General features: G+C 43.9%; 1 protein-coding gene across 7 annotated transcripts in view; it reads left to right on the forward strand.

Annotated features, from left to right (window-relative positions):
- The window catches only part of LOC103188203 (zinc finger protein 609), a 126,372-nt gene that overhangs the window by 14,304 nt on the left and 98,903 nt on the right, over positions 1 to 13,165 (forward strand). For all 7 annotated transcript variants that reach the window (XM_042343004.1, XM_042343000.1, XM_042343006.1 and 4 more), the window contains exon 2: positions 6,789 to 7,676. In XM_042343004.1, the coding sequence (XP_042198938.1) occupies positions 6,903 to 7,676 (774 nt within the window). In that variant the 5' untranslated portion in view covers positions 6,789 to 6,902. The remainder of the gene's footprint in view (positions 1 to 6,788; positions 7,677 to 13,165) is intronic.

Here is a 13,165-nt window from a genome sequence, read left to right on the forward strand (position 1 = left end):
TTATTTAAGGAAGGATGTACTTGCCTTGGAGGGGTGCAGCGTAGATTTACTCGGTTAGTACCAGGGATGAAGGGGATGAGTTACGAGGATAGGATGAACAATTTGGGCCTATGTTCTCCAGAATATAGAAGAATTAGAGGGGATATTATAGAAACCGATAAGATCATCAAAGGGCATAGAGTAGATAGTGGGAGATTGTTTCCCCGGTTGGAGAAACTAAAACAAGGGGTCACAACCTTAAAATCAGAGGCAGCCCTTTCGCACTGAGTTGAGGAAGAACTTCTTCACTCAAAGGGCAGTGAATGTATAGAACTCACTACCCCAAAGGGCTGTTGACGCTCAGTCCTTGAACATATTCAAGACTGAGATAGATAGATACCTTATTGAAAAAGGGATTAAGGGATATGGGGATAAGGCAGCGTCAGGTTATTAGCTGGAGTTAGATTAGAAGATGAGCCATGATTGAATGGCGGGGCAGGCTCGAAGGGCCGAATGGCCTACTCCTGCTCCTACATGTTATGTTAAATAGTGAATAAGAATGCAGGAAGACATAAACAGGCTAGTAGAATGGACAGACAGAGGCAAATGATGTTTAACATAAGAAAATGTGAAGTAATTCACGTTGGCAGAAAAAATAAAGACGCTGACTATAGTCTAGCTGCTGGGAACCTAAGAGGAGCAGAGATTTGGGGATTCAGATCCATAAATCTCTAAAAGTAGAAACACAGGAAGATAGGTTGCAAACAGGCAAATGGGGTCTTGGGCTTTATATACAGAGGGATAGAGTAAAATTGAGGAGGTGATGTTGATTTGTACAAAACCGGTTAGAGTATACAGTGTACTGTGTCAAATTCTGGTCCCCATACTACAAGAAAGGTATAACAGTGATGGCAGGAGTACAGTGTGGGTTTACTAGGATAATATCGGGGGTGGCAGGTTACTGCTACCAGGAGAGGCTGGATAGGTTGGACCTTTTTTCGCTAGAGCAGAGAGGTTTAAGATGGGAACCCAATAGAGGTGTTTAAAAAATTCTAATAGGATTCAATAAGGTTAGCATAAATTAACCGTTTCCACTGGTTGGTAACCAGGGAACACAAGTGTAAGATTAGGGATCGCAAAGAAAAGTTAGGAGGAACTACTTCACGCAGAGGGTAGTGAGAATATGGAACTCACTGCCCAAAGTGGTGGTTGAATCAGGTAGTGTAGATTCATTCAAGAGGAAGCTAGACTTTCACACGAGGGAGAGGGGAATAAATAGAAGAGTAAGGGAGGGAGTAAGGAGTGGGTGGAAACTTGTGGAGTATAAAAATATGGAGTATAATTGGTATAAAATGGAAAAAAGCAGTGGTCCTAACAATAGGGACACTACTATTTATATGTCTCTTTGCGAATAATAATCCTATACTCCTAACCTCTATTTCCTATCCTTTAACTAACTTTCTATGCATGCAGCTACCTTTCCATTATTACCATGTCCCTGATTTTTTTTAACCATCCTTATGTGGCACCTTATCAATAGCTTTCTGAAAATCCACATATATCACATCCACAGCATTTTCAAGATCATGAGAGGATTTGATAGGTTGAACTAGGAAAAACTGTTTCCACTGCATGTGGGTCAGTAACCCGAGGACACTGATTTAAGATAGTTGTTAAAAGAAACAGCGGGGAGGTGAGGAAAAAAAATTCACCCAATGAGTTGTTGGGATCTGGAATGCATTACCTGAAAGGGTAGTGGAAGCTGATTTAATAACAACTTTTAAGAGAGAAGTAGATGGATATTTGGGGAGCACAGTATTGCAGAGAGAAAGCGGGATTGAGTTGGAAGCTCTTTTCGGAGCCGGAGTAGACGCAATGGGCCGAATGGCCTCTTTCTGTGCTGTATGATTCTATGATTACCTTCATCTATTTTCTTGGTTATTTAATAAAAAAACTCTGATTGATTTGTTGGGCAAGCGTTGCCTTTAACACATTCGTGCAGACTATCTATAATTAATCAATGTCTTTCTAGTCATTAGTTTCACTACGTTTTCAGATTTGGTCATCTCACATTGGGGGTATGGAGGAGGTTTGCTAGGATGATATCAGGATGAGTAATTTGATCTATGAGAAGAGATGGAGAAACTAGGTGAGCAGACCTGATCAAGGTGTTAAAAACAATGAGGGGTTATTTCCGCTGATCTGTGAGTCAGTGACTGCAGATATTACTTCATAATGGATTGATAGATTGATAGATAATAGGGATCAAAGGGCTTGGGAGACTTTGGAGATTTTTTTTACAGTTGTTCGGATGTAGAATGCCCTATTGGGAGCGATAATTTAAACAAAATCCACATTGGCATTCAAGAGGGAACTGGACAGGTACCTTTGGCTTAAAAAGAGTCAGCTGCACGACAATGGGGAAAGGGCAGGTAAATGGATGAAGGTAATGCTATGGATATTCTATATATGGATTTTCAGAATACTTTTGATAAGTTGCACGTAAGAGACTTGTTGGGGCGTCCTCCCGACGTGAAAGGCGCGATACAAATGTAATTTTGTTGTTGTTGTTAAAGCCAGCACAGACCCATTGGCCGAATGGCTGTCTTCTGTGTTGTAACATTTCTATGGTTTTATAGTTCTATGGTATTGCCTATTTTCAAGGCAGAATAGCCCTAGCTTGTCAAATAGTTGTTCATAGCTGCTCACTCTGTGCCGATTTGCTTCCTGAAATGGATTGGGGTTACTTTGTGTGAAGCATTTCTTGTTTTTTTCCTCCATGACTGCACTGCCACACAACATAGGCTCAACAGTACCTGCTCGTGGTTGCTACAATGGCGTGTGGCTAGCCATCGTTGGATACTGGGGTACAATGTGCGCTCTGGGTCGCTACCCTGTGTGAGGGGTGCTATATAAATGCATGTTGTTGGTGGTGGCACAGCCTGTGTGAGTACATTTAACTGTTTTAGGGTGAGATACTCCCATTCTAAACACTTATTGCACATAGTGACATGAACCGGATTCTGTTGTATCAAGTGACTTGTTTCAGACATTAAAGATATTTCCCCTTAACTCGAGGCCTCAGTTAAAGGAGAAGTTTGTTCTTCAGAATGGTTTCGTAATCTATATAAAGGAACTGGCAGTTACACAATCTTGAATTTTGTGTTTCATGTAGTTAATGTTACATTATGTTGTTGGGAAGAGCCAGTCTGCGAGCAGACGTCTTGTGCAGAGCTCCCTCTGGTTTGACTCCAGTTGCACATGAATGAGGTTGGTGTGCTCCCAGCAGTTTCCGGGAGTGGCGGTTGGGGGTGTAATAATCCTGTAAAAGAATAATAATAATTTGGTCACTCAATCCACGAATGTTTGTGAGACACTGCAGTGCGCAATTGGTTGCCGCATTTTGCCCATATAATAATAATCCTTGCATTTGATATAGCAGCTAATCACGTATTTCAGACATCTCAAAGCTCTTCACAGAATATACTGTGAAGTGTAGTGGCTGTATATTTTGTGGGCGAAACGTGGCAGCAAATTGCGGACAGCAGGCCCACAAACAGTCATGGATTGAGTGATCAATTTATTATTATTAATAGTTATTTTTGAAGGAATTATTGCCCCGGAAAAGCAATCCGCCAATCGACTAACTACCAGGTTCCTATTTACTGATAGGTAAACAGAGGTATGTGGAGTAAGGAAACTTGCCCAACGTTTCGCCCTGCCAGGAATCGAACCCAGGTCTTTCGCTTGAGAGGCGAGTGCTCTAACCACTGGAGCTATGGGACTCCACAAAATATACATCAATTCACTTTCCAGTACATTCTGTGAAGCGCTTTGAGACGTCAAGAAGATGTGATAAGGTGCTATGTCAAATGCAGGGATTATTATTGTTATGATCCCTGAAAGCTCAGGAACCATTGCATTCCATAGAGCTGGAGATCACTTTTACACATAGTTTTCATTCTAATCTCTATTGCTCAGAATCTGCATCTCATAGTATTCGGTATTTGGGGGGTTGCTATAACTACCGGTGTTTGATCTCGCTTAGGCATACATTGCAAATCAGGAAGAGTGTTCTTGGAAAACCTATGCTGGGATTGATAGCTTTGGCACTTGCCTGTGAATTTCATGTACTTATAATAATAATAATCCTTAATACTACTAATAATAATAATAATCCTTGCATTTGATATAGCACTTTTCACGTCTTCCAGACGTTCCAAAGCGCTTCACAGAATATACTGTAAAGTGAATTGACTGTATATTTGTGGGCGAACGCGGCAGCCAATTGCGCACAGCAATGTCCCACAAACAGTCGTAGATTGAAAATGACCAATTTATTATTGTTTTTGGTTTTGGAGGGATTATTATTAGGCTCTGTGTGTAGTAAGGAAACTTGCCCAAGGTTTCGCCCTGCCTGGAATTGAACCCAGGTGTCTTGCTTGCAAAGCAAGTGCTCTAACCACTGAGCCACAGGACTCCACATTGAAGGAAGTCTCAAAGTGTTTCACAGGATTTACTATGAAATAAAGTGACTGTAGGCAAACACAGCAGAAAAATTACGCACAACAATTTTCCACAAACAAAGCCATGAAACAAATGACCAATTTTTTTATTTGGGGGTTTGTTGACCAGGATACCGGGATAGAGAAACTCCCTTCACCTTGTGAATAGTGCCATGGGATCTTTAACCCACTTGACAGTAAAGATCCCATGTTTTAACAACTCATCCGAAGACCCCACCTCCAACAATGCCACCCATGGCACTGCACTAGTGAGGTCAGGGAGAGTCAAAGAGGTAAATCTTGAAGTGAGCTTTCAAAATGGGGAGGGAGGGGACAAGACAGAGAGATTCTGGTTGGAGTTCCAGACAGGAGGAGACTTCAGCACCAAGAGCTCCAAGGTTGGTTGTCCATTGGATACAGAGCAACATTTCTGTTCAATATATGCTTTAATCCCAATCTGAGAAGATCCTTTGATCCTCTGAGATTATATATATTTGAAGAGTGTTCAGCAATGACCCACAAACAGTCGTAGATTGAAAATGACCAATTTATTATTGTTTTTTGTTTTGGAGGGATTATTATTAGGTTCTGTGTGGAATAAGGAAACTTGCCCAAGGTTTCGCCCTGTCTGGAATTGAACTCAGGTCTCTCACTTGCAAAGCGAGTGCTCTAACCACTGCGCTACAGGACTCCAGGACTTCTAGACGTCTCAAAGTGCTTCACAGAATATACTGCAAAGTGAATTGACTGTATATTTCTGTACTTAGTCTGCCGAGTGGCCAACAAGTGACTGTCCTTTGGGATGGGGGAGTAGGGGGAGGGAAGTAACCAGGGACTCCTTGGTCTGTCTCTCAGATGATGTGTCCACCAATGGAATATTGGAATTGAGTAGATCCTACAGATTCCAATTCCTTAGCCAGGCGGGTATGCAATAATTCAAGGCGCTGTTCCTGAAATGGATTAGGGTTGACAGGCCAGCTAGCTTGTTGGCAGTGTCTGGGGGCAAGGATTCTTCCCACTTGGCTGCTGTTAACACTGCAGCGTAGATTCACTCGGTTAGTTCCTGGGATGAGGGGACTGATCTATGAGGATAGGCTGAATAAACCAGGGCTGTATTCTCTAGAGTACAGAAGAATTAGGGGAGATCTTATTGAAACATATAAGATTCTTAAAGGGCTGATAAAGTAGACACAGAGGGTCTGTTTCCCCTGGTGGGAGAATCTATAACCAGGGGTCACAGTCTTAAAATTAAGAGTCAGCCTCTTAGAACAGTTTATGGAACTCACTCCCCCAGAAGGCTGTAGATGTCAGTCCTTGAACATCTTCAAGGCTGAGACTGATAGATTTTAAAAAATAGGGATTAGGGGATATGGGGATATGGCAGGTAATCAGAGTTAGGTCAGAAGATCACCCGTGATCTTATTGAATGGCGGGGCAGCTCGAGGGGCCGAATGGCCTACTCCTGCTCCTAATTCTTACGTTCTTATGAAAGCCAAACCTTTAATGGGTAGATTGATTCTAGCTGGACAATCAGCAGAAAGTTTGCCAGGCAGTATTTGCAATGGAAAGCTGTGCAGTTTTAACTGGTTAAAGTTCAGCAATACCCAATGTACATTGTGGAGGCCCCAAGTCTTGGCTCTTGCCAACTTAATAACCCTTGTATCTGATATAGAACCGTATCATGTCAAAACATCTCATAAGAACATAAGAATTAGGAGCAGGAGTAGGCCATTCGGCCCTTCGTGCCTGCTCTGCCATTCGATAAGATCATGGCTGATCTTCTCACCTAACTCTGATTACCTGCCCTATCCCCATATCCCCTAATCCCTCTATTTTTCAAGACTCTCGGAAACACTTCACAGGATTTACTGTAAAGTGTAGTGATTGTGTATTTGTAGGTGAATGTAGCAATTTGTGCATAACAATGTCCCCACAAAACGACCGCATAGTGAATGACCAATTTTATCTGGGGGATTGTGGGAGAGTCACCCTTCTCTCTCAGATCTGAACAGATCTGCACCTGAACAGACATAGACACCTCAGTTTAACATCTTGTCTGAAGGATAGATTGCGTGTCTGCATCCCACCATTTCCTGTGTCCATCAATGGCCAGCAGTTCTTTGCCCGTTTGTGTCAGCAAGTGTCTGCTCATCAGTGCCATTACTTCCTCTGCTATCAATGTCCAGCAATTCCTGTGCCCATCTGTTCTTCTGCTCCTGAATGCTCACCAGCATCCAGCAGTTCCGTGCCTATTATCAGAAGCTGTTAAACCCATGTCTCATGTTAACCTCTTCCTGTTTTTAGGTGATGATGCACTCATATCGAAGAAGAAGCTCTGAGGTACAAACAGTAAGAACCTAACTCGAGACCATAGGAAAGAAGAGAAAGGAATTGTTTCACAAGGAAGGTGAATCTAAGATGTCCTTAAGCAGCAGCAGTTCAGCTGGGAAAGGTGTGGATTCGAATGCTGTTGAGGCTTATGACAGTGGCGATGAATGGGATATCGGAGTTGGGAATTTAATCATTGACTTGGATGCAGATTTGGAAAAAGATCAACAGAAAATGGAAATGTCTGGATCAAAAGAAGGGAGCATTCCGGTGCCAGGCGCCGTGGCAACGCTCCCAGAAAATATTAAGTTTGTCACACCGGTTCAGGCACCTCAAACCAAGGAGAGCAAATCAAAGGCTAAGAGGAGCAAAACTGCAAAAGAAGGAAGTAAATCTGTCTCTGCCGCTTCCCTCTACTCTGTGGGGGAGTCAGGAAATGGAAAGAAGGATATGCAGGGACGTCCCGGAGATGGGGCCAATCCCACTGGACTGGGGTCTTCCAATACCTCCTCCAAAGGGTTGGAAAAGGGCCCAAAGACTGTCCGCAATGGAGCGGGCTCCAAAAAGGAGAAAGACGGTGGATCTGGTAAAAGCAAAAAGGATAAAGGTGAGGGCAGCGGCCAGCCTCTGCCTGGGAGCGAGGCAACAACTGCACAGCTAGGGCTGGGATCAGGGTCAAAGGGGAGCCCGTTTGAGTGCACTCAGGCCATAAGTTGCTCAGAAGGAGGAGCCGCTTCTCAAGTGCTGGATTTAGGAAATGCACCGCTGGATACAAACACCATCTCCAGTCTGTTGGGAATTAAAACGGAAGCTGAGGAGACTGACAATGACTGTCGTCCACTGAAGAAGATAAAAACAGAAAAGGTAAGGAAGGGAGTGGGTGTGTGTGTGTTGTGTGTACGCTCACAGCAATGGGCACTGGAGTGCTTCCGGCTGTGTTTTGTGAAGCGGTCAATTTGTGGAACTGCTTCATACAGTGAGAGCTGACAGTGTCTTAGTGCTCAGAGGATACGTTCCTCATCAACTGTTTCCATTCCTCCCTCTCCTCCCCCACCCGGTTTCAACACGTCAGTCAGTTCTCAAGTGCTGCAGAACAGCAAGATGAAATCAAAAGGAAGTTAATGCTAATTCTGTAGTACAATTGGTTGTTACATGTGCTGATGGTGTGAATCTTGCTTTAATGATTTAGTGTTCAGTCATTCTGAGGCGTGGGTCTGGATTAATGATTTCCATTTTGCCTTCAGACCCCCCACGCCTGTGAAGACTGTCTGAATACAGCAATCAGCACAGACCGCTTTAATTATATCCCAGAAAACCTTCCACTCGGCTAGCAGGCTCAGGGAAACTCGATGAAAAGTGAGATGTCTGAGAGGAATTGTTTGAACGATTTAAATGGCAGAGCTTAACGTTTGAGAGAAGTGGTTCCCACGGTGACTCGGCCACAGAGCAGCTGGTTTCTGAATGTGTGCCAGGTTCTTCGTGTGGCAGTTTATGTTGCAGGTTTACGTTGTGTGTTTTGGCTGGGTTTAGCAGTAATTTGAAGTATAAAGTAAGTGGCCATTTTGTTGTTGTTGGGAAGAAGGAGCCTACAATGTTGTCACTGACCGCAGGATCTCCTGGTCCAAGTGTTCCTGAGTTTTCATTGTTCAGCTGTACTTTGGGCTGCTGTCATCACTTGGGATTATGGACTGAAAGTGGACAAGGATTCAGATTTTTCTGTCATGCGGTTGGGAATGAATTTAGGGCGGCTCGAGAACCTATGAGTACTGAGATGGTGTGTGAGGAACACACTGGGCACTGGGATGGTGCGTGATGGTGCGTACACTGAGCACTCTGCTTCTGTTGGATGAGGCTTATCATCACACAGGGAAGAATAATTCTGAGAATTACCAGAGTAATTACAAGTGGGAGAGCTGAGGCTGTGGGTGGGAGTCCGTCATGTTCTTTTGTTCTGAAAAAAATAAACATGTTGCTGACAAGAGATATGTAGAGGATGCTGGCAAGATTATAACTTGTGTTAAATGTAGCAAGCGGAGATTGGTACTGCTCTTCTGTTGCTGTCATGTGCTGTGATCTCTGGCTCCCGCAGCATGCAGTTTGCTCTGAGTTGTTTCCAGCTACAGCTGGTAGTGACTAAATATTCTTTCACTCTTTGAGGTGGTTTTACTAGGAATCGCTGAGCCCACTTGCAGACGTATTGCAAAGTGCCCAGTAGCACATGTGTTGTGTAAAGCTGTGGCTTTGCTATAATCTGAAACCAGCGGGAAATCGTACTTTTATTATATTTGCTATGTGCGTTCTAAAATGTTGCTGAGTGACTGATTCAGGATGGAGTTTGGTTAATTCCTGACATTAACATGGAAGAAGAGTTTGTGGGACGATGTGTGAGCCTGGGAGAAGCTGTTCTCATTTTATTTCGGACACAAAAGGTGGCAAATTTGCACCTTTTGAAGAACTGCCAGATAACATTTCATTGTTTGAGCTTGTGAATTTTGTGCTAATTAAGGTGTGGATGTCAGCGCTGTGGAATGTAACGTCTTTCTCCCTGTTAGCACTCCCATCAACTAGATACAGAAGAAAGCTCCCTTTACTTCAGCCCAATAATATTTGATAATTACATTTAATATAATGTATTTCATGTCAGGAGGATGTCTCAAAGAGGTTTGCATGATTTACTGTAAAATTGCGTTTTTTTTTGTCAGCCGGGTGCCTGACATGTGAAACCCAACGCCATGCTTAAGAGTATCCAAACCAGAGTTCCATGCATCCTATTTACTTGTGGAAATTCCTGTGTTTTGGAATGGAATGCATACACTCTCCTTGGATGGATGCACCTTGATTGCCTAATTCCAGAGAGTATTAGGCACAGGGTGACAAGAGCCAAGGCTTCAGGGCCCCAGACAGTGTGTTGGATGGAGTACTGCTGAAATTTAACCAGCTAAAGCTGTTTAGCTCAGCATTCAAAACTCTGTATGGCGAGCTTCTTTGCTGCAGACTCACCTGGAATAGGAACCGGACTGGAGACTGACACAGAGGATTGATTTGATTCCACATTCTGTTGCCAAATACATCACCTTGGAGCCAATTCAGCTCCAAGCAGACTCTTGTCCAAGCATACCTCCCCCCCACCAGAAGATAATGAAAATAATTGTACATTTACTATATATTTTGTAGTGTGTTTTGGCCAGAACACTGGGAGAAATCCCTTTTCGAATTGTGCTCTGGGATCTTGAACGCCCCCACCTGAACAGGCAGATGCCTCAGTAATGCCTCATCTGAAGAATAGAGCTTCCCACAACATAGCAGTCAATAGGCTATGTGAGTTCAAAGTCCCCAAGTGAGATTTGAACTCAGTCTCTATCTCCAAGGTGAGAGTGCTCCCAACTGAGCCAAGCTGACACCCATGAGTGTGCTAATAACCTATGGGGTAACCATGTTCAAATGCATACTGGCTTCCTTAATTATATAAGGAATCACCAATAAAATGGATTACAGGTGATTACCTTCAGCCCTTAATTTAGATCCCTTAATTTCACTGCTCCATACAGCATGAGTAAGATGTTTTTCCTTTCAATAACAGCCATGTACTCCGGGTTGGAAATTGGGCTGAAACTGTCCCAAACTGGATTCTTACAGCCGACAGAGGGAAGAGACCTTGATGCAAATCCGCAGTCTCCCAAGGGTCTGCAATGTATATAGCCACTTGTGATTATCAGAGCAAATCTTTTTCTTCTAAATGAGCTTCCATATATTGTAGCTCAGGTGTGCAAGCTGACAGCTGGCAGGCTGCTCTCGAGATTGCATTGCCTGAACCCAAGCCTCCCATCATGTTGGATTGTGTTGCTGTTGGTAACTGCGTTTATGTTGTGAAGAGCTCCTGACTGAATCTGATGGCCTCTGAGGTGACAGGCAGCTGACATTACCCAGAGCTGTAACATGAAACATCAAACAATATGGTCTTCGATCTGTGTGGGGGGGAAAGCTCCATTTTGCAAATACTGTCTAGCGAGTGACTCCTATGAATAACATATAGTGAAGATTGCCGGCCTTTTCATCTGTCCTTCCAAGGGAAATAAAAGTGTTTATTCTGGAAGGTTGTTTTTTTTTCAGGTGTGCGGGGTGATTTTCTGGGTGCCTAAATTTAGCACACTTTGCATTGGCCAGTCACAACTGCAGATGTTTAACCGCGTGCAGGCATTGTCAAACCTATGTTCGGTGAATTGTCAGTGCCTTATGGCATTTTTTTAGTTACATGCGGAAATTCATCACCATGCTTAAAAGTATTCAAACCAGAGTTCCATGCATTTATACGTGGAAATTCCAGAGATAGGCCGGTCCATTTATGGTGAGTATAACAATCCCCCACCCCTCACCTTGTACATTTGCTACAGAGTTCCTTATGGAGATGAGATGAGTATCAGCTTGGCTTGAGTTTGATAGGCTGGGACTGTCACAGTCAATTCAAGAAACTTGGGAAGTGATATTCTTCCATAGCAATATTCTCAAGTTCAATCCCCAGTTATTCTAGCTCTCCCACATCCCGTCCCTGACCAGGACCACTTTCCTCCACTTCCGCCACATTGCCCGTCTCCGATAATACCTCACTCCACAAGCTGCCGAAACCCTTGTCCACCCATTCGTCACCTCACAGCTGGAGTACTCAAACGCCCTCCTCGCTGGTCTCCCCTCCCCTATTTACAAAATTTGACTCATCCAAAACTCCGCCGCCCGCATTCTCACCCACACTAAACTCTGCACCGATTACCCCAGTCCTTGCCAAACTCCACTGGCTCCTGTCACAGAGCGGATCGACTTCAAGATCCTCTCTCTAGTGTTTAAAACCCTCCACGCCTTGGCCCCCACCATCTCTCCAACCTCCTCTCTCCTCACAGCAGTACCCGCTACCTCTGCTCTACTGGCTCCAGCCTTGTCCTTGTCCCTCGAATCCTCCACTCCACCATCGGCGGCCGTGCCTTCAGCCACTACGCTCCGAAGCTTTGGAACTCCCTCCCTCAATCCCTTCGCCTTGCCCCCTCTTTAGGTTGCGCCTGAAGATCTTCCTCTTCGACCGCGCTTATGGTCACCTTCCCCCTCCCCCCGGCTCGGCATCGGGCTCCACCATTGTTAAGCGCTCTGGGACGTTGCCTGGAGGAACCACTAGGAACCTGGTGATATGATTATGATTTATAAAGTACCTTTCACATCGGGATCTTTAAGATTCTGAAGGGAATAGATTATGTAGACCATGATAAGTTGTTTTATCTTGTAGTGAACAGTAGAACCAGAGGATACGGCCTGTGATTGAAGGGGGTAAATTCAGAACAAATCTGCGGAAACATTACTTGAGTGATTGAGTAGTAAACTTATGGAACAGACTCCGTAGGGAGACAGATGGTGGAAGCAGAAAGTGGTTTGTTTCAAGAACAAATTAGATAGGTTTCAGCTAGAAAATAATCGGGATACAGTATATAGTTTGGGACACAACATATCATATCGGTGAAATTTTCTTTCACCTAGCAACTTCTTATGTTCTTATAATCTGTGCCAAAAACCTTCCATGGACTCGGGACCATTCTCTTCCCATTTCAGATAGTCATATTTTGGAAAAATTTTTGCGTATTTTTATTTTCCTTTCCTGTGGTTCTAAGACCTTTTCTGCACTTCCTACAAATAACTGGAAAACTGACTTTTTGAGACAGTTAAAGTTGAGACAGAATTTAAGAATTTTCTAAAATTCTGCAGGATTTTAAATTTTAAGAGATGGTCTTCAGGCTGAGCAGTTTAAGGCCTCTGAACTGTTAATAAGGTAGATACTGTGGCCCAGCATTTGCTTATAGGTTGGGCTGTGTGCTGCTCGAATGCAGGTAGTGATACCTCGTTCCTCTTCAACCGTGCCTTCGGTCTCCCTCCCACCTCTCTGCCTTCCCTCACCCCTACACCACCCCTCACCAATGCTCGGGCCCCGATAGCTGACTGTTCAGCACTTTGGGACGTCCTCCCGACGTGAAAGGCACTCTATAAATGTAATTTTATTGTTGTTGTTCCTGTTTTCCCAGGGGCTGCTGTACTGATTCAAACAAAAATAACAAATTTACATTTGTATAGCGCCTTTCACGTTGGGAGAACGTCCACTATCAGGGCTGCTTAAATTGACTCTTACCCAGAGCTTTAATATCAATAATCTGGTCTTGACACTCTGATTGACTAACTTGCTGTACACCCCCTGCCCGCCCTACCTATACCACCATTGGCGGCCAAGCTTTCCAATTCTACAGCACTAACCTCCAGAATTTCATAGAATCATAGAATCGTACAGAACAAAAAGAGGCCCTTCGGCCCATCGAGTTTGTGCG

This window comes from Callorhinchus milii, unplaced genomic scaffold, assembly GCF_018977255.1.
Source record: "Callorhinchus milii isolate IMCB2004 unplaced genomic scaffold, IMCB_Cmil_1.0 Scaffold22, whole genome shotgun sequence".
NCBI lineage: Eukaryota > Metazoa > Chordata > Chondrichthyes > Chimaeriformes > Callorhinchidae > Callorhinchus > Callorhinchus milii.